Source organism: Neolamprologus brichardi, chromosome 12 (genome assembly GCF_056152115.1).
Source record: "Neolamprologus brichardi isolate AB-2024 chromosome 12, ASM5615211v1, whole genome shotgun sequence".
Classification (NCBI taxonomy): domain Eukaryota; kingdom Metazoa; phylum Chordata; class Actinopteri; order Cichliformes; family Cichlidae; genus Neolamprologus; species Neolamprologus brichardi.
In genome coordinates this window covers 12856925-12882072 of record NC_142115.1, presented here as the reverse complement: position 1 = coordinate 12882072, position 25148 = coordinate 12856925, and the positions used below count along the sequence as shown (strand labels likewise).

At 40.7% G+C, this 25148-nt stretch overlaps 1 protein-coding gene across 1 annotated transcript in view; it reads left to right on the top strand.

Annotated features, from left to right (window-relative positions):
- Positions 1–1071: 1071 nt before the first annotated feature.
- The window catches only part of si:dkeyp-14d3.1 (transmembrane protein 132C), a 147562-nt gene continuing 123485 nt past the window's right edge, over positions 1072–25148 (top strand). Inside the window, exon 1 of the mRNA XM_006803131.3 lies at positions 1072–1914. Coding sequence (XP_006803194.2) covers positions 1788–1914 — 127 coding nt within the window. The 5' untranslated portion in view covers positions 1072–1787. The remainder of the gene's footprint in view (positions 1915–25148) is intronic.

Below are 25148 nucleotides of genomic sequence, written 5' to 3'. Positions count from 1 at the left end.
AACACCGTCTAATCTGCTTAGAGAGGGAGGGAAAAAACTGCTGTGGGGTTCATGGTTTAATCAATTACCAGATTACAGTAATAATCCATATTTTAGTTCATTTTCTGGGTTGCAATTATAATGAATTCACTGGCAGCCGCAATTATGTTCCCATCAATGGAAGTGGAACAAAAGCAATGTCAAATAACACCAGCACTGTATACTGCTAAGTCAAATTGCATTGGAACTGATATGTCAACGCATGCTTGTTTGCTGGACTGCTATATATATATATATATATATATATATATATATATATATATATATATAATCTTTATTATATTAGATGGCTCTGCAGAAAAGGGCCATTTGTGGTGGAGCGGAATATATGTTCCTCATGCCCTGAATGGGAATAAGTATGGAAAATTGAATGAATAAATGAATGGAGATGGCTCAGTGGAAATTGTCTGAAAATGCAACAAAGGAGCGAGAAACTCGGTGAGCACTGCAGCCATATCTGAGCCTACTGCGGTGATTGAGTGCATCTCTCTCAGGATGCAGACACCATACCACGAATGATGTCATCAGACTGGTGCTTTTTACTTTTCTTTACCCATTGTCATTTCTTTTTTTCGTAATTGTATTTAAATATTAATTACCCGCAGCGTTAAAGGTTTGCGTTACCAAACACGAGCGGCGCAAGTTTTTCAGTTCACTCGTCGTGCCGCACAGGGTCGCTAGTGCCTGACAAGTGGCGCAATCATGCAATAAATTCGAAATGTCCGATGACAACTTTTAAAATCATTGTTTTTGCACGCAAAGGGCAGCGACGTCACCAGAGGGAGACGTGTTAGTTATTTAACACACGTGCAACTGTCTGATTTTGATTTAAAACGGACAGGGGGGGCAGTTTAGTTTTTTTTTTCGTTGTTGTTGTTGTTGTTTTAGGAAGATGCTTTAATGCAAACTCAGCTGGTCAAAAGTGATGAATTAAAATATGTTTACTCCCGGCATCAATGGGATATGATGTTCCTGGAGCGCCAAACGCCCCCGCTCTGTGTCTGTTATGTCTTTCCTTCTGGTCCCCTCGACGCGCATTGGACGGGGTGACAATGCGTAAGCTCCACAAACTGCAGTCTGTCTGCATAAACATAGAAGAACGATGACTTGAATCCGGACTTTCGCTGAATATATGAATCACCTGGTGCCAAAGTATCATTAGAAGTGGAAGCTGAACGCTGAATACGGACCTCTTGCGCGCTCTCCTCTGGCTCATGTTGCGTGCAGCTGGAGTTGCGCTCAGGACTTCACGAAAGGCTGTCTGGGTGTGGATGTACGCTGATCTATGCCGGGACTTGAACTTTTCTACTTTTAGATAATTCGCCATAACACGAGGATGGACGGAAAGTATCGGACTTCACGCACTACAGCCAGCTTCAGGAGCCCGGTGATGCAGAAAGAAGGGAGCTGGAAAAACTGACCGGCTGAGGACAGAGGATTTCTGCGCTTCTTGGGATAAAAAACCCCCGCTATAGAACAAACACAAAATCGTTGTGAAAATGTGTCATAACTGGTCTTTCGCCAGTAATCTAAGCGTTATCTCTTCTAAAAAGGAAAATGCTGGAGAGACCGAAGCAAAGCTGAAGTTCCTTCTCTTCAGTTCTTGAATTTTCCTGACAAAAACAAGTAGATCAGACTTTCAAAACTGCTCACTCGAACTATGATTGTTCAGCGTTTGGAAACTAACGATTGCAGCATGAAAAGACGTGTTTTCATTCTTCATTTTTAGAAACCACGCTGCACGTAAGATGCTCTTCTTTGAACTAACACGCATCGGCTTGCGCACTAATTTTTGGGGGAATTCGTGTTTTTTAACGGCTCAGAGAAACATGTTGCACATCCTTGCGCTTCAGTCGGTGGTGTTACTTTTGGGAGGTAAGCATTTTAAATCTTTTAGCCTATGTGTCTTTAAGCCCACTGTGCCGACTGAGAAGCCAGGCTTTTGTTAAACAAAGATTTCAAGTAAGTTTAATACGAACTGGAGCCACGTAGCGTGATTTTTGTCACACAGGGGACCGCGTGAGATGCAGGGTAGCGAACATCCTGCTTGTCTCATCCACGCTTACATTCCCCAACAAGAATTCAGTTCAGATGTGTTTAGTCATATATTATGGATTCCGAAGACCTCGCCGCAGTGGCTCTGCACCTGTACGATGAACCCAGAGCAGCTCTGGCTTTAAATAACACTTATCTCATCAATATTTCAACATGACAAGGATTATCTTGTGCAACAGAAGCACTGGGGTTGTATCGACTCTTGACTTAAGTTATTACATAAAATTCATCTCCAAGCCCATATTTATTTCATGGGAAAACTTAGGAGAGTTGCATTGATGAGAGCTCTTCATATAGCTTCAAAGCACAACATCAGTCCAAATCTCTTTGAGGTGTCACTTAATATGTTTTTAGTAGGAATTTCTGCGTTTTATATGGATTCTTGGTGGGGGGGAGAAAAAGATGATTTAAATGTCATTTTCCACATTGCATCAGTCAATTAGTGCCACTGGGAGGAGAACAGCAACATCCTTTTTGACTGCCTGGCGGCCAGGATATACAGATCTGAAGGCAGCTGGTGGTCTGGCTAATGAATCCCTTCTGTCTTGTGGGAAAAGGGTTTCAACTAAAATGCAATCTGGAAATTTTAACCGGTCCTCCAATGGGACTTTTTCTCCAGATGATGCCTGGCTCTAGCAGCTTTCCAGCATACCCAAAAGAAGAGTTTTTCACGGCATGTCTTTAATTAAAAGCAAAACTTTTTTTTCCTCCCTTTTTTTTCTTGTGCAAATGAAAGAAACAACAACACATTTTTCAGTGAATGAATATGCAATCCTTGTTCACTGCAGTGAGACCTAGAATCACAATCTTATTGTAATTACATAGAATCTGCAGCCGGCAGTGTATCTGTTATGGTCTAAGAAACACTTGCGCTGGTTCCCTGCAGAATTAAAGGTCATAGTTTTCAGAAACAATCTTTCCAAAATTGCATCTTAGAGGTCCATTGTGCATGTGCGCCTCGGTGATACATCTTGGAGCTCATGAGGATTATTCTTATGTAACAGCACCTCTCTTTCCAGTGCTGGCTCACTGGCTTGAAGTATGCTGTAATGATATTTGCCATGTGCTAAGGCCTTACACAGTGTGATCCTAATTGAGGATAGTGTGTCATAAACCTGCAGGACACAGCTTCTTACTGCGAATAGTGATAAAAATTGATAACACACTCCAGGAAATGAGAGGATCAGATCCGTGCTAGAAAAATGTCTGCGCAGCATAATAAGCCACGATTAGGGATGGAAACCTGGTGTTCTAGTGTGACTGTGATAAAAACCCTTTGTTTCAACAACTGCAAATGATATCCGGGTGTAGAGTTTCCTGGCCCTAGAATATTCAAAGCAAATCTGCAGAATAAAATGTTATTATGATAAAAGGATGGAGACTTAACATTTTTTGTATGTGTTGTTAATAAAAAACATACAAAACAAGTGTCCCGTCCTTTAATTGACGCCACCAGGTGCGTTCCAGTGGGACACCTCAGTGGGATTCCTGAGAAGAATATTCAATCTTCCCTCCTTTAGTTTTATCCTTGAGCTTAACAAGATCCAAAGGAGATCAAGCAAGGATAGCCTTTGGTCTACATATTTAAGCACTAAGCACACAGCCCATGCTGTCTCTTGTTGCTGCCATGTGTCTGTCCTCATGCCTCGGCATCTCCATCAAGACGATTGAAGTCGTCCTGTAGAAATTTTATTTCAGAACATTTACTTACCCAGCCGAGATTCTTAAACCCTCTCTCAGTGGAGAGGTTTTATCTGTGATTGTCTTCAGAAACATCCACTGCTGTGGTTCCTTGCCCCAGTGCTGTGGCACACATACAGCTCTACTTCTTTTGCCCCTGGCAGTCCTGTAAACCCTGCAATTCATGTCCTCGATCAAGAAAAAAAAAAGAGCCAGAGAGGTGAAATACAGTCTTTATGGAGAACAATGTTTAGCATTCGCGGCTTGATTGATGGACTGATTATGTTTGTCTTTAAGCTGTGCCGCTAAATTGTGAGTGGCATGTGTTTGTCTGGATCCTTTCATGTGTCTGTGTCTCATTTCGTTAGGCTCAACACTGTCTGATTGAAATTCAGCTGGAGTTTTGACGTGGAATTGAACACATTGTCCACTCAAGCAAAAGGATTGATTTCATCAACAGTCGGGTGGATATTTTCATGTCAGCTTCGATTCCACTGCACTAAAAATTTTTTAGTTTTAGATCTTTGACAGCTTTTTAATTATATTTGTAACCAAAGCATATTGAAGTAAATGAGTCTGTGTCTTAAGTGGCCATGCGCTAGATAAACCCCCTAATGTCATTTCTTTTTCTTTTTTTGTTGCCATTCATCAGTTGTGGTGTTGATTTAGAGATCAGAAAGAAATGAAAGGAACAGTAGTGGCTTTTTTTATTTCTAATTTTCAGTATTTATTTTTTTACCAAGGCTATCTGTGCATCGCTCTCGCTGTGGTGCACAAAGTCGGTTGAATTTTACAACAGAGGACACTGATAAAAAGAGCCGTCACCCCCCCCCCCCCCCCCCCCCCCCCCCCCTCAAATCCAATTTGGCGTGGCTTGGGTGGTTTCCGTGGTTTCTCTTCATGGAAGGAGAAAGGAAAAGAAAATCACAGTAGTAGTTTGACGTGAGCTGTGTTAAACTCCCCGTGGTTTTAGGTTCCAGCACTTGCGAGTGATTTATGCCATACGTTTGTGTGTCAAAATCTGCACCTTTGTTTGCTTAATGACCATTTTTTGAAGCACGCTGAGTAGGTGGACTGTCATCTAAATCCCTCGTACTGTTCTTTTACGCTCATTATACTTAAAGTGCGTGTGGGAGGCATGCAGCTTTCCAATCACTGAGTCGAAAGAGGGTTTTTGCCCCTGCAAGTTCAAAAACATCAGTCTAATGTCCTGTAATATTTCCACAAAGCACATCTGCCCTGCTTAATTGGCTCTTTGTAACTGCTGTGATCTCGCATTCAATCAATTTTCATAATTTGGGGAGGCGAATGGTGGAAACCTGTGTAAAAGCTTTTAAAAAGAATGGATGTGAATGTGCGATGAACACGCTGATGCAGTGTTTGTTTTCTTTCATCGGTGAATAGTTGAATAGTGTCTCCGTTGGCTGAGGTCACGGTGAGACCGTGTGCTCGACACTAAGAGTGGTGAAAACGAGGGCAAACTACAAACCGTTCCACTTATTTTTATTGTCAATAAAAGAATTTGTCATTATTGACGGGCTAAAGCTGCATCGGTAACTAATTTAGGATTGAGCTCGTTGACATGCACATGACCTCGCTGACCCTTTGATAGTTCGCAGTGACAACAACATGTGTGAATTCCTGTTTGTCATTTTGCACCAGTATATCAATGTGGATGTTGAGATATTTGGCTAGAAAAGTATAAACTTTGTCCTCTTGCTAAAGGCGTTCTTGTATACTACTAAATCCAAAGGGTCATCAAATTCATCAGGATTCCTCACTCGGATGTATTGTCATGCATTTGTTTACAGAATGCGGCTGTAATCCATCCTGTAGACATAACAATCAAAGGGATTACGACCAATTCATTAAGTACACCTATTCACCTTAATCGGCTAATCATATGAAAGCAACTCAGTGCGTTAAGGCATGTAGATATGCGAAAGAGCACCTGCTGAAGTTCAAACTGAGCATCGGAATCGGGGAAAAAAAGTAATTTAAGTGGTTAGTCTGAGTATTTCAGAAACTGCTGATCTACAGGGATTTTCCTACACAACTGTGTCTAGGGGTTTATAGAAAATGGTCTTGAAAAGAGAAAACGTCTAGCATTTCTCTGGGTGAAAATGCCTTCTTCATGCCTGAGGTCAGAGGGGAATAGCCAGACTGCTTCGAGCAGATAGTGAGGCACAGGAACTCAAACAGCCACTCATTAGAAGCAGGGCATACAGAAGAGCATCTCTGAACACAGATAGGCTACAGCAACAGAAGAATGCACCAGATGTCGGTCATGACGGCTAAGAACAGAAAACTGGGGCTACAGTTCACACAAGATCACCGAAGTTTTACAGTAGAAGATTTGAAAACGTTATCTGGTCCGACACGTCTCGATTTCTATTGCAACGTTTGGATGGTAGGGTCAGAATTTGGTGTAAATATCCCAAACGCCTGGATCTGTCTTGTTTTCTATCAGCAGTTCAAACTGCTGGTGGTGTAATGGTGTGGGGGATATTTTTGTTGCACACATCAAATCCCTCAATACCAACTGATCATTGTTTAAATGCCACAGCCTTACCTGAGTATTGTTGTTGACCATTTATGACCACAGTGTACCTGTCTTCTGGTAATGGCAATGCGCAATATCGCAAAAATCAAACAATCTGAAATTGGTTTCTTGAACTTGACACTGAGTTTAAGAGCACTCAGATAGCCTCCACAGTCACCAGATCTCAATCCGATAGAGCACCTTTGGGATGTGGTGGAACAGGAGACTCTTACCATGGAATCTGCAGCAACTGTGTGATGCTTTCACCTCAATATGGACCAAAATCTCTGAGGAATGTTTCCAGTTTGAATCTGTGTCGTTAAGAAATAAGGCAGCTCTGAAGGCAAAAGAAGTCCAACCTGGCATTAGCAAGGTGTAACTAAGAGGCTGGTGAGTGTAGTCTCTAAGCTCCAAGAAGATACTTAACACATCCTCTAAAAATCTTCATTCATTCGCTTGGAAAAAAAAAGTATTCAGTTCCTCTGTTCTCTAAAATGTTGTAAGCAACAGCAAACATATGCCTCGATGTTGTAGGTTTACTCAGTGGGCTTTAATGCAAATGCAACAGGGTAATGTTACAAGACATTTTTAAACAATTTATGACTCTAAGGGTGCGATGAAACTACCCCACAAGGTCTGCTCAAGCATCTGAATACTATCGTGATAGGACGTTTTAATCCTTGCAGATACCATCCGTTAGAATTCACAATGCATTTTCATTTTTCTACCGTAGCCCTTTCTTCTTACTGCAAATGTTGTTGCATCCTTTTATTGTAGGTGCATATTTTTGTTCTACATGAAAGGGAAGGGGGAGAACCCCCCCCCCCCCCCCCCCCCATTTTGCACTATGTACGGTTATGTGAAAGCTCCTGAATCATGAGATATTCCGACACACCAGACCAAGAAGCTGATTATGTTATTATATTCAATGCATTAATAAAATTCCATCAGCCCAGGAGCATTTGGGGGGAGACAGCATCACACAATATTAGATATCTGTGTAATATATCCTGCATTAAGGCTTACACAATATGGACGTGTTCGACAACTTCTGTGCAAGTGCAAATGTGAAATTGGGGAAAAAAGCAGAGATTTGTTCAGTCACAAACTCTCTCTCTCTCTCTCTCTCTCTATAGATATATATATATATATATATATATATATATATATATATATATATATATATATATATATATATATATATATATATATAGATATAGATATAGATATAGATATATGTTCTATTATATTTCAATCCACCAGACATTTATTATATGTACTTTTTACTGTATCTTTTTTTCTTTGTTTGTATAAAAACACTTCTGTAAGTTGGTTATTCATATTTGATTTGAATGCTCTCGGGCAGGTGGCGGGACAAAAGCCTGTCACCATATCTGAGAGTTGTACGCTGGGATGTCGCCGCCTATCAGATGCACCAGACCTTAATGCATTAGAGGCAATGATCTGACAGGTACATATTGTCAAGGCCCATTGACTTCTTTGTGGCGTGGCTGATTGATTGCTGAGATTATGTTAAAATAGGAGCCTGTGCGACTCTTTGTGATTCAGAGCGGTGCGCTCATGCAGCAGAATGCCGAACGGCGCTTTCCAAACTACCACAGAATTTTAATTTTAAAACATATTAGTTTCGTCCCTTGAGCAGTTCGTTCTGTTTTTGTATAATCACCGTAGTCTGTAGATGGAACAACACACGGCAACGAGTTTGTTGTGCGCTCTCATCTGTGACACAAAACCAATATGAAGCTGCATGATGAATGAATTATGGTGGGTGACAGCACCTTTCGTAATTTCAAACAAAAAGCCTAATATGAGCCTTTCTTTGGATAAATAAATAATAATAAAAAAATAAATCAGCATATTTATTATCTGTAAAGTTGTTCCTGTTCCTCCTTTTCTCTTTAGCGTGACATTAGACATTGCAGCGCCGCGGTGACTAACTTTGACTAAAATTTGTTTCTGTTCAAAATAATGATACCGACAGCACGGCTGTGACTAAAAGTCGCACATATTTTCCTGTTTCTCGTTCTCATTACCGACAGCAGTGACTTATAGTTGCTAAATGATTATTTATTGGCACAAAGGCGCTGTCAAGGGACTAAAAATGAGAAAATGCAGTTCAGAAATGTTAGATACAGTAGCTCAATTACAAAGTCACCCACTAGAGAAATATTACATAAACAGTGTTCACAGTGTGCATTCAAATTGGGGCAACTGGGGTGAAATAGAGTTTAAAGTCACTTTCAAATGTGTAGTGCTCATTAAATAAGTTGATTTTTTCTTTTCTTTTTTTTTTGCTGCTTTTGATTTTGAAGACAATCCTTCTACACACCAAAAAAAAAGGAAAATTGCTCCACAGAATGATCATTTGTTCATGCACTGCAACTCAGTTAAATGCAAATGACCTGAAGTACACTTTGACCATTGTCTAGATGGCACTTGGTGTAATTGGAATGCCAACATATGTGTGCGTCCCCAATCAGTCTTGACACAATCACTGCTTCCTAATCAGTGTGAAAGTAATGGCCACCTCGGAGTACAATCAGTGTACAAGTTAGTCTGGCAGGAGTGGCTGTAACTTAATGAAGCCCCTTGAGTGAACTGAGTCAGTGGAAGACAAGGAAAAGAAAAATTCCTTGACTTTATGGCTCTGGCAAAGATATTGATGTTTGGTGGCAGATGCAGCAAAGATGTATTTTCATGTGACGGTTTTCTCTTCCTGTCCAGAAGCCTGAGGTCTTCGTTTTTTTTGACAGCCTAGGGTGTTCATGAGAGTGGATGACGGGTGAGGGTTAGAGATGTCCAGTCACGGCGTAGAATTTGTGGCAATAGTGAGTCATTGTTCCTCGTGGCACTCTGTGATGTCACCGCGGCCAACAGGGGCAAGGCTGGCTGTTGGCACATCCTGCAACGTGCTATCTGTGCCTGCAGATTCTCCTCTTAACCCCAAAGCCCTCAATTTCACACAAATTGGAAAGAGCCACACCAAGTGGAGACAGAATGACCCCAATGATAACGAAGGATTAGCCTATTTTTTTTTTCAGTTTAATTCAAATTGGGAATAAAACTGTATAGATTTATTAACGGACGACTGAATGCTGACTTTTCCAGCCGCTCGGAATTTTGATTAGTTGCCATATCTTTTTATTAACCCTGCATTGCTTTATGGATGGCAGTGTTGGTTGAATTGAAATATCTCACAGCATTGTTGAACAAACATTTATGTCGTGCTTATGACTGGACTTTCCACCCACAGCAGGTCACCCTCTTTTTCTTGTTTGGTGAAACACAATTAGGTCCATAAGTATTTGGACAGCTTTATGATTAAATCAAGATGTGATTGAGGTGCAGAGGGGTTAAACAAAACTGTTTAGGAATTACAGACATTTTTTTAGAGACGCAAAACTAATTGGACGATTGCATGGTGTTGCAGTTTCATGCCCATCCATGTGAGGCTTGTTCCCTTCAGTGACAAATTAAGGTGTTGTTTCGATTTGCAGATGTTTACTGGAATTTTATAAGCTGCAACCACATTGGGAGCGATTTGCTTGCAAGCTAACAGTTAAAAGTCAAAAGTTACACAATGCCATTAAGTGAGTGAAGCAAGAATAACTTAAAGTTTCCTCCCTAAGAGACTTAGAGGTGAATTATGGTATGTGTAATGGGTTAGAAGTTTAAAAATGTAAGCTGGAGGCGCATTATTGACTGTGCTGAAGGTGAATAAAACTGTAGAATTGACCCTAAACTTTATTGGCAGGCCATGTAGAGAGGCTAATATTAGCTGTCTTTACGTCCTTTAAAAGCCCAGCAGCACTTTCTTTCTTTTTCTTTTTTTTGCAGCAGTATAAGGATAAGTGTAACATGGATTTTAATTTATAACACCATCATCCCACCACAAATCTCCCCACTGTTATGTGTGATCATTTTACAATGATCTTTTCAGTTCCTTGTGTTACAACAGTAGCAAGCAGCTGCCTTCTCACTTCAACCTCCTCCACTTCCTGGCTCTGATCCACTGACAATGATGCAGGCCTTGATATGATTCGTTCTGAGGACATGCTCACTATTGCTTTGTATAAGCCAGAGATAAGTGCGAACAAGCACTTTGCAAGTGTTTTTTTTCCCTCTGCTGGGCTGCATTTGATTACTATTGCCGCCTTGTTTCATGCTGTTTTTGTGCATTCTCGCTGAACCTTGAAGATTGTAGTGTCAAGGCCCTGTAATTAGATGTTCTGGGAGCATGGCAACTGCTAAAATTCAGAGTGATGTAATCTGCACTCGATACTTAATTGCTCATGCCATGTGTAGGATGGTTTGTTTAACCTGCAATAGTAAAGGAACCGCGTGTTTTCTTTGCCAACGGATGCTTTCCAGAATAAGTCTAAATATGTAATTTCACTGTCTGGTTGTATTTCTTACAGAATGTCTGTACCTAACACTTATATTGCTGTTACAGAATAAGTCTATTTTATCCTACAAACTGTGTTAGCCTGCATACTGGAAGCAACATTGCCTCTTCAATTATATGCATGCCAAAAAATTTATTGTAGATGATGTGGGCCCCCTTTAATTAAGAGGTGGGAGTCTCTCATTGTGCTTTAACATGTGCACCATCAACTTATAGCAGAGAAAACTTATATTACAAGTACTCTTTGTTTAAAATAGCAAAGGGGTCTTGTTGACAAGTTGCGGGACAGTGGAGCAGGAGATTTACAGACAGATTGGTGCTGGTCTGTTGTGTTGAAGAGAGAGCTGAGTGTAAAGGTAAGCTTCAGATTTACTTCTGGATTTATGTTCCTATCTTCACCTTTGTGCAACAGCTGTGGGTAGTGACCGAAAGAAGAAGATTGGGAATTAGAGTAGCAGAAATGAGCTTTTTTTCAAAGGGTATGTCGGGTCAGTTATAGAGATAGGGTGAGGAGTCCGACCTTTCGGGATCGGCTTGGAGTAGAGTCGCTGCTCCTCAGCATCAAAAGGAGCGAGGTGATGTGGCTCGGGAATCTGTCTACAAAGCCTCTTGGATACATCCAAAACACCTAGTAGCTGAGGTCCATTTACTACTGGGAGAGACCATACCTCTGGGCTACCTTGTGAGTACCTTGGTATTCCCCCCCGGATGAGCTGGAGGAAGTGGTTGGGGAAAGGGAAATGACATGGGTTTCAAATGGAAACAGCCATAGCTAGAAGTAGCCATCAGATGATGGGTAGACTGTGGTCATTAAGGGATGGACATGGTCAGCAACAATACTCAGGTACTGGTGATTAATCAATACTCAGTTGGTAGTAAAAAGAGCCCAAAATGTGCCAAGAAAATATTTTTCACTCCAATACCAGCATGAAGCATTGATACAAGATAAATCCATGCTTTTATGTCGCTCATCCTATCATCATTGATCATCATCAATGTCGCAACAAAACTCGGGACTCATCACAGCAGGCAGATTTTCTAATCTTCTACTGTCCAGTTTTGGTTAGCTGACGTGGATTGGAACCTTAGTTTCCTGACAGGAGTGACACCCAGTGTGTTCTTCTGCCGTTTCAAGGTTTCACATGTTGTGCATCCAGAGACGCTTTGCTACCTTGGTTGTAACGAGTGTTTGTTTTTTTCCTGTCGGGTGAAAGTCTAACCAGTCTCCTCTGATCTCTGGTAGGCCTTCCACTTACTCGATATTTTGTCTTTTTGGACCATCCTCTGTAAACCGTAGAGATGGTTTTGTGGGAAGATCCCACCAGATCGATAGTTTCTGAAATACTTAGACCAGCCTGGCCTCTTGCAAAACCACTTAAAACACTTTTCCGTCAGCTTCTCATGCTTGAGTTGATCTTCAGCAGGTAATCTTGGCCATGTCTATTTGCCTGATGCATTGAGCTACTGCCATATGATTGGTTGATTATTTCATTACACCAATGGGGGAGTTGAAAAGGTGTACCTAATGAAGGTACATCTGGGTGTATGTGCCATGATGGTTCGCCATCTTGACGGCAACCAGGTAGTTTTGAAACAAAAGTAAAAAGTAGCTGGAAAAGTACAACATAAGTACAACGCACAAAACAACTGCACACGGCAAGTCTTGTACTATCTAGCTTTTTTTTTTTCATAGCTGGAAACCAATGTCAAAAGAAATTTTCAGGATATGGCCTGCAGCTCAACAAAGGCAAGTCGAGTGAGAAATATGTCAGAAAGTATATGGTGAGCTGACCAGCAGATAGGTGGGCTGATCTCTGAGACATAAGCCTCTTGTGAATAAAAACAGATGAGAACTGAAGAATCATTTGGACTTGCTGCAATATATATCACAGTAAACTAAGCCCTAAGACAAACACTAAGAAAGTGAAAAGTCGAGCTCCTTTCTCACTCAAAAGCATACACAGGACATAAAACCTGAAAGCATAAGGAGAATTCCATCAATTATTTGATAAGGGATCTAGAGTTGCAGACAATTTCACAGAAGAAACTGGGAAGTGAACTTGTGATTTATTTTTGCTATACCGCTTCATGTTCTGAGAAATAGAGCCATGCTCTAACGACTGTGCGGCAGCAATACATAAAGCTCCAGGAACCCAGTGCAGAAGCTGAGTTTAATCATATTAATGGCATTGGTATGACCGAATCAAGTGTGCACGTTTACACGCACCCTGGTTAGGGATTCTCCTACATGTCTGCTTTTAACTGCTGATAGCACTCTTTCCTGAATCCACAAATAAAAGCAGCAACATCCCAGCCTGCTCTGAGGCTGCCGTCTATTTAATTAGGTAATAATCATTTTGTTTGAACGAGACCCAGCGTAAACAATTACAACTACAGGTAGAATCAAGTCTTGATTCATTATTCGGCAAACTGAGTCATGATGTACAGTATGAACAGCTAAATGAAAAACAACACAAAACCTCAAAAAAAAAGGCCACGGCACGCCAGCACAACACCATTGTTCCAAAAGCAATATTTGCTTGTGGTGTTTTGAATGCCCAGATTGTTTTACTCCTATAGTGATCTGGCAACTGCGAAAGCCAGAAAATAACCCAGTCAGTTTATTAGCCAGGGGACTGTTGCTTATGTTCCATTTGGGCTTTGTTTTGCTTTGTTTTCTTTCCTTTGCGTTCGCTCTCTGCTTGTTGCTCAAGAAAGGTTTGTGGTTAGGGGTAAAATATACCCCTTCACAGCCTTAAACCTGCAAGTTAAAAAAAATTACACTCACCTAGGGGATTTAAATTCAATGCCAAGGGACTCTTTACTTCCTGATAAAACCTGTGCACAGCAGCACTGCTAAATAGCATGTTTTTTTGTTGTTTTTTTAAGTGAACCACTTAATTCATGAAGGGGAAACAGGCGTGTCAAAAAGGATGCAGTTAGTCAGCCTGTTTTAGCCCTGCAAGTGCTCTAACCTCAACTGTCTTATAGATGAGCAACTCAGGAGAAGTAACCCAGAAAGTTGATAAGGAATAGGTGATAACATGCTCCTCTACTTCCAAAGAGGATGCAGCTTGTGAAATGCTGTTTATGCATTTTCTATGTCACAATGAATCACAGGTATGATATTTCTGTTTATATATATACAAATGCGTCCTGGTTAATTCTGAGCTTAATGAGTCAGCCAGCTGTCCAGAGCCAAAGGACAAAACGTTCAGAGCACATGTTGGCTTAATGACAAATCTAAATGGCACAGAAAGGTCTCTTTAGAGAATATGGTCACATTGTAGATGACTGCCATTCTCATGCATGATTCATCACCCCAAAAGAATAGCTTGGATGAACTAGATAAGTAAAGTATGTGTAATAATTTCGAGGATTAATTGAATATGCTGAGGGCCACCTTTTGCTTTACGTTCCTTTTTTCAGTAACAGTGTTTCATAATGCTGGCTGCCTAACAATGAAAAAAACCCATAAAATAAAATAAATAACAACAACAAAAAGCGGCACTTTTGCTCAGACCATTGAGGATTAATTCAAAGCGACTTTTAGTTTTGCCTCTAGAGCAACTCTGCATCCAAGAAATGTTTGTAGAATTAAAATTATAATTAGTTTCTATTTCTCCAACACATTAGAAAGCCCACTTTTTTTTGCAGCTGGCTTAAGAGGAATCGTCTAGCCTTCCTGGATTCCTGCACACTAGCCGGGAGTGCAGACTGGGTTGATGTCAATCACTGAAATAAAGTTTAGCTTGGCAGCTCTACGGGGAGGCTTTGAAAACAAAATGTACCCCGTGTTGCTGATTTCGAAATATTTCTTTAAAACAAACAGATTTTTTTTTTCCAGTGGTGTGAAAACCCTCTGCTTTTCCCTCTGATCTTGTCTGAAATAGAAACATTTCTCTCTTCCCCCCAGTCACTTTAATGGCTTTCTTTCCCTGGTCCCAAATAGAGCAATTTGTTCATGGAGTTAGTTCCTGCTTTGACAGGTTTTAGGTTAAACTGCAGATTTAAAGCCAGTCCATCTGACGCTGCAATAAAAGCTCTTTTGAAAAGGGAATGAGGCAGTTTGGGGTGAATGGACATTTCTTATAAAGAAAAAAAGAGAACATGGATTAACAGTTTCAGAGTTAATGCAATATAACACACTCTAGCACTGACCTTGCTGTATGTATAGTACAGCAATTTGCATACTTCATTGCATAGGAAAAAAAGTGATATTCAGAGAAATATAACAGAGGTGTAAATAAAGGAAGTGTACTTACTGCCATAATTCAATGTTATTTAGGTAGCTTTGTCTATGACCCTCCGTATGGCTTAACATAGCTTGTGCAGCACTGAGATAGGCAGAAACGAGGGACCTTGAGCAGTTGCCAGAGGTGGAAAGGCAAAGATAGAGAGTCACATGGCATCTGTGCAGAGTGGAGCATGAACCACTGCTGCAGCTGTGAGATCCTGAACTAATCAGGACAGATGATTAGTCATCACTACATCGCATACGTTTCTCTGCATTAAACACTCACAAGCCAGAATTAATATGTAGAGTTCTGTAGAGTGTGTTCAATACACACTGTCTACAAACTGTCAGATCTCTGTGACGGAGGTTGACAGCAACACTCGAACAAACAGGACAGATGGTTCAGTGCAGTCCGTGGTGTGACGTGAAATTTCTGTCTTTCAAAAGATGCACTTTGACTTAAAGTTTGCAGTTGTTTCCCCTCAGTTCACACACAGTTTAACTCTAATTGAAATGGAAAACATTGGATTTTTCTGTGCATGTATCTGTGTATTAGTTTAATAGACAGCGACGTGACGTTGACAGCTAGGCTGTGTTTTCAGCATAGCGTCAGTTCTTGGCCTCGGAATCAGTTTCAGGCAGCAATCTAAGCAGATCAGCTGATCTCAAAGCCAGCCCGCATCATTTGAGAGCTCAGCTGATATACCTTTGCTCATCCTGCCACATGGTCGGATGAACTGCTTCTGCCTCTGTGTTTTGGCAGCACCCATGCTGGTTTTTGAAGGCAAAAGTCATCATATTTGAAAGAGAGTGGAGTTAAGCATGGTTAGTTAGCTGAATTCACAAACTGTACAGGTGCAACACACAATGCTGCTAATAAATATTAAGATAAAAATGATAGATAAAAAATAAAGTAATCAAATTTCCCTAAAACAGAAGCAAAACTTTCTTGGTTAGACGTCCAGTTAAGTTGCTTGAATTAGCTGAAGTGACGTCCGAGAGAAAGTAACTGGTTTTAGTATCCCAGCAGCTGGACACTTATTTTAAATCTTACTAGTGTGCAAATGAGAGCCAGTACTGTGCAAAAGTCTTGACTCACCCTTCATGTCTTTATGTTTTGATAGAAAATTTGAAAGGAGATGTAGTGATTTATTGAAGCGTGCAAACATACATGAAAATACAGTAAACAAAGTAAAAAACAAAACAACAAAAACAAAACGTTTCTTAAGTTCTAACAAGCTCAAAAGTCAGTATTTGTCATTACCACATTCCTTCTTCAACACAGCCTGAAGTCTCTTAGGCAGCTTTCTTGTCATTTCTTTAGGTAGTGTTCAGGAATAGTCCTCCTGGCTTCTTGAAGGACATTCAAAGCTATTCTTTAGATGTTTCTGCTTTTTGTTCCATTCTGTTAGCATTACCTGGTTTGGTAGAACAAAAAACTGTTTTCTATATTCAAAAAATTTGGAGTGTTTCATTGTTGCTGGATTTTCTTTTAAATAAATGCAACCTTGTCAGAAAATCTAAATGTACTATTTTTCAAGTTTGAGAGGAAGCAGTGTTGTATGAGGAGAAACCTAAACATTCAGAGACGCTAGGCTACAAAACTCTTTCAATGAATGGATTTTGGAAGAAAACCTGTCTGTACTGATTTAATTAACTTATGGATTTTCATATCATCTTTAGGTTCCTGAGCAAACACCCATTTAAAGCCCTGAGGTTTTGGCTTGAACAAATATAAAGTATCAACAGTTCACCGTGAGATCTTTTTGCAGTGGATCGTGGTTGACCTTTAAAGTTATATTTGCTGGATTTTTAAAACTTTTTATTGATATATCTTAACCCTGAGAGGTGAAAAGCATCTTTTGGCTTGATTCTCACCAACTATCATTTTCCTTTTTTTTTTTAACAGAGGCAGCCTCTCATTCCTCCCACTCATCAAAGAGGCATAGTACTTCATTTTCATACTGCAGTATCACAGACAGGCGTCAACACCCATAATCAATCACCGTTGCTTGTGTGGAAAATTCCATTAATTGGCTTTTCTTTGGTCTCCTGATTTGGTGCAGTGCTAACATGATCACACTTTGAGAGGAAATTCTGCCTGGAGTAAAAAAAATCGCTCGGCTAATTGTGCCCAGTCCTATTTGCTGTGTAATTGCTGTATCACTTTTATCCTCGATATCCTCTATCTTCAGTTGGTGACCAGAAAGTCTTTGTTGGATTTGTGTCCGCTTGTTTTTCTACCTCAACATTAGATGTTCCTCCGCACTCACAAAGAAGCCGACTGACTCTTCCCTGTGAGTGCCTCTGTAGTTAGCCTGATTTACGATATCGCTCCGCAATAAAGGCCCGTGTGAGGGGGAAAGATTCATTAAGGAGCCCAGTTTATGTTTCGGAGAACTCCGGAGGGACCGTGGGAATACTGATTGGCACACAGATGTGCGCTTGTCTCATCCCCCCCAACCAAAGCCAAAAGCTCTCAGCCCCTTTCCCCTTGCACCATGTGCACTGGATTGCACAAAGGAGGTGCTGTTTGCTGCCTGCAGGATGCCTGGGATACTCAGAGTTCTTGCCACTCAAATTTGCACTCTCCTGCTGTGATAGGACTATTCCAGACGTATCAGACCTGCTCGCAGCACCTGGAGGCCCTTCTCAGCATCCTTTAATGACATCCCCACTGACCTTCCCAGCCACTAGCAGCACGACCTATTTGGGTTCATCTCTTCCATCCACAACTTTACCAAATAGGCCAGCGGGCACGGCATTGCAGTGTTTACTCTTCTTCGGTCAATACTCTTTAATCCCCAAGATGAGGCTTTCTCTCATGAACTCAAAATAGCTCATCCTCCTCCCCAGTGAAGCCACAGGCCCATTACTCTTTATTAGCTCTTAGCGTCTTAAATGTGGCCATCCATTAGAGGAGTGGCAACAAACATCCCCAACTGATCAAGCTCAGTAAGCTGGCAGGACACACACAGACCGATACGCATTCGCTAATTTAAACTGACCCTTAATCAGGAATAATTATTGTGGAATGAAACAGCTTGTGTCTGAGATAAAGAAGACTCACCTGCACAGCATCGTCCCTGTGAAGATTCCCAAACTTTCCGCGGTCTCCAAACCTCCCTCCCCCATGACTCTTGCTTACCAGCTCGGTATCTCCACAGACCTCTGCCTGAATGATTTCTTTTCTATGGAGGCTGACATGGAGTAATACCATACTGTGTCATATATTGATTCTTCTTCCAGTCCCTCTTTCTTGAATTTCTTAGCGGCTCAAAGGCATAAATCATCTGCAAATGATCCTCGAAGGAAATATTGTATTTATTATTCTTGACGCATGGTCACAAATTCAATAAGCCCTATTAATTGAACATGGTGAGAAATATGATGTGGGTAATTCAATGGGACTAGAGAGCTTTCTCTCATCCCTCATATTTAAGACTGTCCTGTTTGGCATTCAGGGCAAAATCCAGGAATGATTCAGGGTCACAGCGAGGGTCAGGGTGAGTGTAATCTTAAGCCTCGACAACCGCTTATTTTTGTGATGTGATTTACTGTTTTTTGTTCGTTTGTTTTTTTGTGGAAAACCACATGAAGGCCACCAGCACCAGAAACCCTTTTATATTTCACTCTTGTGTGAGGGATGATTAAAACGCAAGCACAGTAACACCAACCTCTCTGTTGCTCTATTCACTGTTGTTCAGTATTTCTGAAGCTTTCTGTCCTTGCTTCTTATTTCTTTCTCTTCTTGACATGTTTGACGAAGCCGAAATACAAGCAAGGCCAGGCATCCAGGCAGCCATTCACTGCTATGTCCACCCATATTATTACAGCCAGAAGTGGTCAGCAGGGACATGGCCTCACCTTTTCTGGTGCCCTCTATTGTGGCTCTTCATTTTCTCAGTCTCTGCGAGTGTGAAAGCTGCTCTCCGCTCCGCTACTCCTGTTCCAGCTCTACATATCCTAGCATGAGCCCCAGTGGAAGGATGAGTGAGTTTGTATGAGGCGAGGTATAGGCAGGGTGCTGCTTGGCTAGTTAGAGCTCATCTGGGACCTGGTTTCTTACCTCTGCACAGCCATGCAGAGAAAAAAAACCCTTTCCACCGGTCACCTTAGAAACTAGGAACGTAAGGTGACTGTAAGTGCAAGAGTGGCATCAGATAAGTGACAGCCAAAGCAACTGGAACTAAAGGTTTTTTGGAAAGCTACCACATGCCGCGTGTCGCACACTGCCTCAGAAACTAGATTGTACAGGAAGTAGACCAGTTCAAAGATGATTAATCATTTTCCTACGAGTGAATTAAGGGTCTTTGTCCAAAATTACGTTTACACCAAGCTTATTTTCCTTGAGGATTCAGTAATTGAATAAATAAATCTTCAATTTGATGGATTTTTAGTTGCATTTTGCTCAAAATTATTGTTAAAGTTTTGGGTTTTTTAAAAAAAAATCCAGGCAGGATGAAAGAGGTTAACTAACTCGCGTACAGAGGAGGATTGTCATCACCAAAGCGATGCGTACCTAGAACTCCTCGCGTGGCTAATCACCTACTCACGAACAGACAAAAGGTGCTTTTATAATTTCCAATTAAAAACTCGAAGAGAAAAAAGTGATTCAGACATTAGAATTTAGAAGGCACTCTGTCTCAGCATAATGTGGGCAAACCTTTTACAATTTAATGCAACACAATGGGGAAATTTAATTATAAATGATGTGGATCATGAAGTGTGTGCTGAAATAGACATTTTTCTCAGTTGAATTATCAGGATTTTTCTTTGTCTTTGCATTTTTTCCACCCACTGAAACTTATGCGTATCTCTCTCCCCCAACCTGGAGAAAGAAGAAAGAAAGATGATTTGCAAATTTTATGTCTTTCTGCATTAACATAACAATTCCACGAGCGCAGTTACAGTACTGATACTCTAATAGCGAGAGCACGCTGTAATTAATGTATGAAGCTTTTACTGTAATGTTTTACAACATTATTTCCATTCAGTTTTTTTTTTCTTCTGACCAAAAGCTGGAAAATGTGGAAATTACTCTTTCTGTGGCCTACTCACCGAGTCAGGGTTATAGTATTACTCCGCCTCATCACATAAAAACAATTAAAGAAGACCTTACTGGAGTCTCCTTTTTTTAAAGGTTTATTAAAGTTCATTTGTAGTGCTTCCTGCGACTGTCACAAAATAGAGGAAGAATAATAGAAGTTTTAAAAGCTGAAGCCAAAATCCAGCGGGGGGATTAAACTTCTAAAAAATAAAAACCCTAAGATATTAATCCTGCTGTCACGTCGACGCTGATTGCCTGTCCTTAATAGAGGGAGAATTGAGTTTTCTGATGCTGCTTAAGGGTTTATTTCCATCAGCAAAACTCATCAAAACAGTGAGAGAAACCAATCATTTTTTTTAAAGTTACTTGAGAATGATTGCGCGTGATAAGCATCTTAAAATTGTAATATTGTGCAATTCTTATGTTGCGTAGCGTTGAAAATAACGGTTGCACTTTATGAGCTCGGCTTGTCTGACATGTTGATGATGAACCTCCAATTCATGGTTGGCATTTACCAGCAAGCTAAATGGTTACATTGGTCCGTTAGAAGCGTCTCTTTTAAACGAACTGATTACTTCAAAGTTAGCCCGACATCCTCACAATCAACATCAGTGTAGTTTGACACTTATGGACTGTTTTCATCTGTGTGACTGCAAAAGTGGACTGAGCCATTAACCTTTGAAAGGCGGCAGGCTGTTAGATACAACCAGCTCAGTTATGCAGTTGTCTTTTCAGGAAAAGTTGGCATGCTGTGCTAATAATTATGAATGATTTTTTTTTTTAAATTAAAGGTTTTTTGAAGTTCCTGCTTTTGTTGGGGTCTCAGAGATTTAGCTGATAAAAAGTTTGCTAAAAGATTTCCTTTGAATTTTGAATGTGGAACGTTTACTCCACTGGAACTGCAGTACCTGCTACACTATATATTGCTGTATCAAGTCTAGCCTCTGTTGCAAAGTGGGGAAATAGTGGGTGGAAAGTTGGTGACAGAAGGAGCTGCAGCTTGGAGAGGCCCACACAGACTCCAAAAGAATTACTTTGTTTAAAAGGCAGTGCCTTAAGCAATGTTCTCTCAGGGTCCAGATATCTGAGTTAAATCCCTGCTGCGCAAAAAAACAAAGCACTACTAGAGTTTGAGTAGGGTTGTACTGTTCAATTTCTCCTCCCTGGAACAAAGGAGCGAGCGATTCATCTTAAAATAGCTTTGTATGATTTATTAATTCCGATCCATGACACAGGCTTGCTGATTCTCATTATTTTGGATTTGGGTTAGAGATTTACAGACTTTATTTGGCTTGAGGTAGAATTATTTTCCAGTTTATGAATTCATTGTCAGTTTTCAGGCACCGGTCCTAAACAAGGTTTGCATGCTTATGTTTACGCAGGGTGGCATAGCATAAGCACTGCAAACAGTCGTGGTTTAACAAAGATGTTACCCTACATGTGGCACGCAACTGATCTCGAGTGTTTGATGCAGATATACAAAGGTCCTAGATTTTATTGCATTTCCATATTTTATGTCCTATTTCATCCTCTCCACCAGACTAACTAATTTAGTTAATGCAGAAGTCTTTGTTTTTAATCATACAGAATTCTTGGTAAGCTTGCTCAGTTGTTTAAAGCTTTCTTTTTTAACGCGTTATATCATTTTATTCAGAAGCTCCTCTACTTGTAATTTGCTTGTAATAATGATCCATCTTGTCTGGCATTACCAAGAGCAGCCTTACTGAAGATTAACTGAATCACTTAACCTTTAGTACCCTTTTTCCCAAAAGACCTGCAGTGCTATATTAAATGTAAATAAAACCAAATTCAATTTTGTTCAAATGAAACCCTGTATTTAACTTAAAAAAAAAACAGAGAAAATAGATCAATTTTTGAAACTGGGACATTTTATTGTCATGCTTTAAAGAAAGAAAGATTGGTTTCTTTTTCAAATTTCTTTTTTATGTATGAGGAAATTAAAAGAAAATTAAACAAAAAAAAAAGAACAAGCTGGTGCTTTTTTGAAATAGGTAAGACAATCTCAGAAGAACATGTCACGAAGTACAAGGTGGACTCACGCGCTGGACTCCGGGGATGATGCACACAAGAGAATTTATTAAAGAACAAAGTCCAATGAGTGTATATACACAGATGCGGGGCAGTGCTATTTACAAGGGTGCGGGGCAGTGCTATGTACAAAAGGTGAGGGGGGCAGGGCTCCGGGGAAAATCCAGGGGAACACGCTCGTCTCTCTCCACACAATCCAAACACGAATCCACTCGCACACCAGGGAACAGTCCAGGGAATCTGCACACAAAGAAACGCTTGTTAGATTCTAAACACACACTGCACGGGAAAATACTTGCTGGGACGCTTGACTTTCACTGACGCGATTCTCACAACGATCCAGCGAAGAACAGCCGTTGCTTCCTGTCTTAAATACCACATCCACAAATCCACACTGATGAGGCACAGGTGTTTCTTCCTCCGAGGGCGTGGGCCAAGGGCGTGAACCCATAATGAGTTCAGCCCTGGCGAGAGAGAGGGAGAGAGAGAGAGAGAACTAGAGAGAAAGAGGGAGAGGGAGAGACAGCTGATCAGCGACCAGCTGAACCTCCAGGCCGTGACAGAACAACACACACTTACTGCTTCCATATGAATTAAGAGGGGAAATAGCATCCAGATTCTGATAAATGCACTTAATTAACAAGCATGATTATCTCTATCAAAGTTGAAGTTTTGACATTTTGCTGGTCTGAAGCGTTCAGGTGTGTGTTAAAACAATGCCAAGACGGAGCGATGTCAGCAGCAATTGTTGCTGCCCATCAATCTGGGAACTGTTTTAAGGCCATTTCCAAACAATTTAAAGTCCATCCTCCTACAGTGATAAAGATTATTCACAAGTGGAAAGAATTCAAGACAGCTGCCAATCTGTCCCAGGAGGGGACATCCCAGCAAATTCACCCCAAGGTCAGACTGTGCAATACTCAGAGAAACTGTCAAAAACCCAAGAGGCGCATCTCAGGCTCTACATGCCTCAGGTAAATGTTACATTTATCAGAGTGCGATTAGAAAAAGACTGACTAATTATAGCTTGTTTGTAAGCGTTACAGAAGAAAGCCCAGCAGCATGGTTTAGGCTAACAAAGCTGCATCTGTGATAACCATTAGACAATGTCCTTTAGACAGACAAGATGGAAATGGAGATGTTTGGTCATGATGTTTGGATAAAACCAATCACAGCATATCAGCATAAACACCTCATAGCAGCTGTCAGCACTGTGGTGGAGGGGTGAGGATTTGGGCTTATTTTGCAGCCACCGTACCCGGGCAGCTTGCAGTCATTGAGTTGACCGTGTAATCCTCTGTATACCAAAGTATTGTAGAGCCAAATGTGAGGCCATATGTTTGACAACTAACATTTGAGGAGATTTGAATGTTAATGTAGAAACACAATAAAGATTTCTGGCTTCTACCTCCAAGGTGCTTAGAGAAGAGTCAAAGTCTAAAGAGGCTGAAGCTCCAGCAACACTTGTGGTATGAAGAAGAACAAGGTTATTACTTGATAAATTAGTTTTAACCAACAGTCTTGATAAGAGCCATCACCATAATCGGACATGAGACAGAACAACGATCCCAAGCACAGCAGCAAATCTACACCAAGATGACTGAAAAATAAAATAATTAAGGTTAGAAGTCAACACAGCTGAAATGCTGTTGGAGAAAGAGAGCTGTGCATAAATGCCTGCAAACGTCAATGAGCTGATGTAAGGTTGTAAAGAAGAGCGGACGGAGACGTCTGTATTATCATATGAGAGACTGACTGAGGCCATACAGAAAGCAAACGCTTCAATTGAAGTTTCTAAATGTAGTTCTACGAGCAATTGAATCATGGGGTGTACAGTCATGGCCAACTGTAATTTTTTTTATTTATATGGCAATAAAAGGTTTTGAAGCATATGAAATCCTTATCATTGCTCTTCACTGATAGAAGTAAAAATGTATAATTTAATTAAAAATTAAAGTGCTTGAAAAACAAACACTGTCATGGCTGTGCTTAGGTTTTCACACACTGCCTCTGCATTTTGACTTAGATTTAAAGTAATATTGTTGTTCATCTGGGCTTGTATGTAATATTTTTATTATGTCATGGAAACCCATGTGTAACAGAACCACGGCAGACCCGATGACATTACAATGCTTTTCAGCATATTTTATTTACACTTATCACACAGTTGCTGTATACACACAACTCAGTCGTCTGCAGCTCACAGCCCAACAGGACAGGACCCAGTACAGATTTTAAAGCCGGCGGGGCATGATTGCAGGCCACACCCCGCCACAAGAACGCTGTGCTTATTTCAGCATTCAAAAATTAAAAGGGGGTTAGGGGGACTACCCAGCTCCTAAACCTCTTAAAAGAAGAAATAATGCAAGACATGATTATAAAATGATCATTTTAAAAAATGAAGTAGATAAAAACATCAAATCTTTCCACATTTGAGGCTTTATTGTGTATTTAATACAGTTTGTACAGCATGTTTTGGAAAATTTTAAATGAAATTAAAAAATTTTGGCTGGAAATAGTTTTTTCCAGATTGTTTTTTCTTCATTCGTATATAAAAGCACACAGATGAGTCGCCTGCATGTCTTTGTACCAACAGTGAAAGCATTAAGTCACATTTCAACATGGTGCGAGGAGAGGTGCTCAATGCAGAGAGCTCTTTGCTCTCACCTTCTCTGACACATGAGGGCTCAGTCAGGAGAGTGAGAGTAATGTTGCTTCCCAGGAACCAGAGAATGAATCGGTCACTGACTGGGCTATAAAGCTTTTCTTCTGCCAGCAGTGTGATGGCACGTATACAACAACGCTTCATGCCAGCAGTTGACACAAAGCTCCTGCTTGGTCAGGAAAAACACAAATTGCCCAATGTTGTTCTGCAGCTCAGAAATCTGTGTTTCCTGCTGTAAAGACCGAGTCTTTACAAAGTGATTCTTTAAGTGGGACCATTTCTGCCTACGGTTTGAGGTTTGGACACGGACTGCTTCTCTCCATCCAATGGTAGGAGAGCAGCATTAAGGCCGGCAGGAGCATCGTGAAGTCCAAATCCTTGTCTGATTTGTAACCTACTGGGATG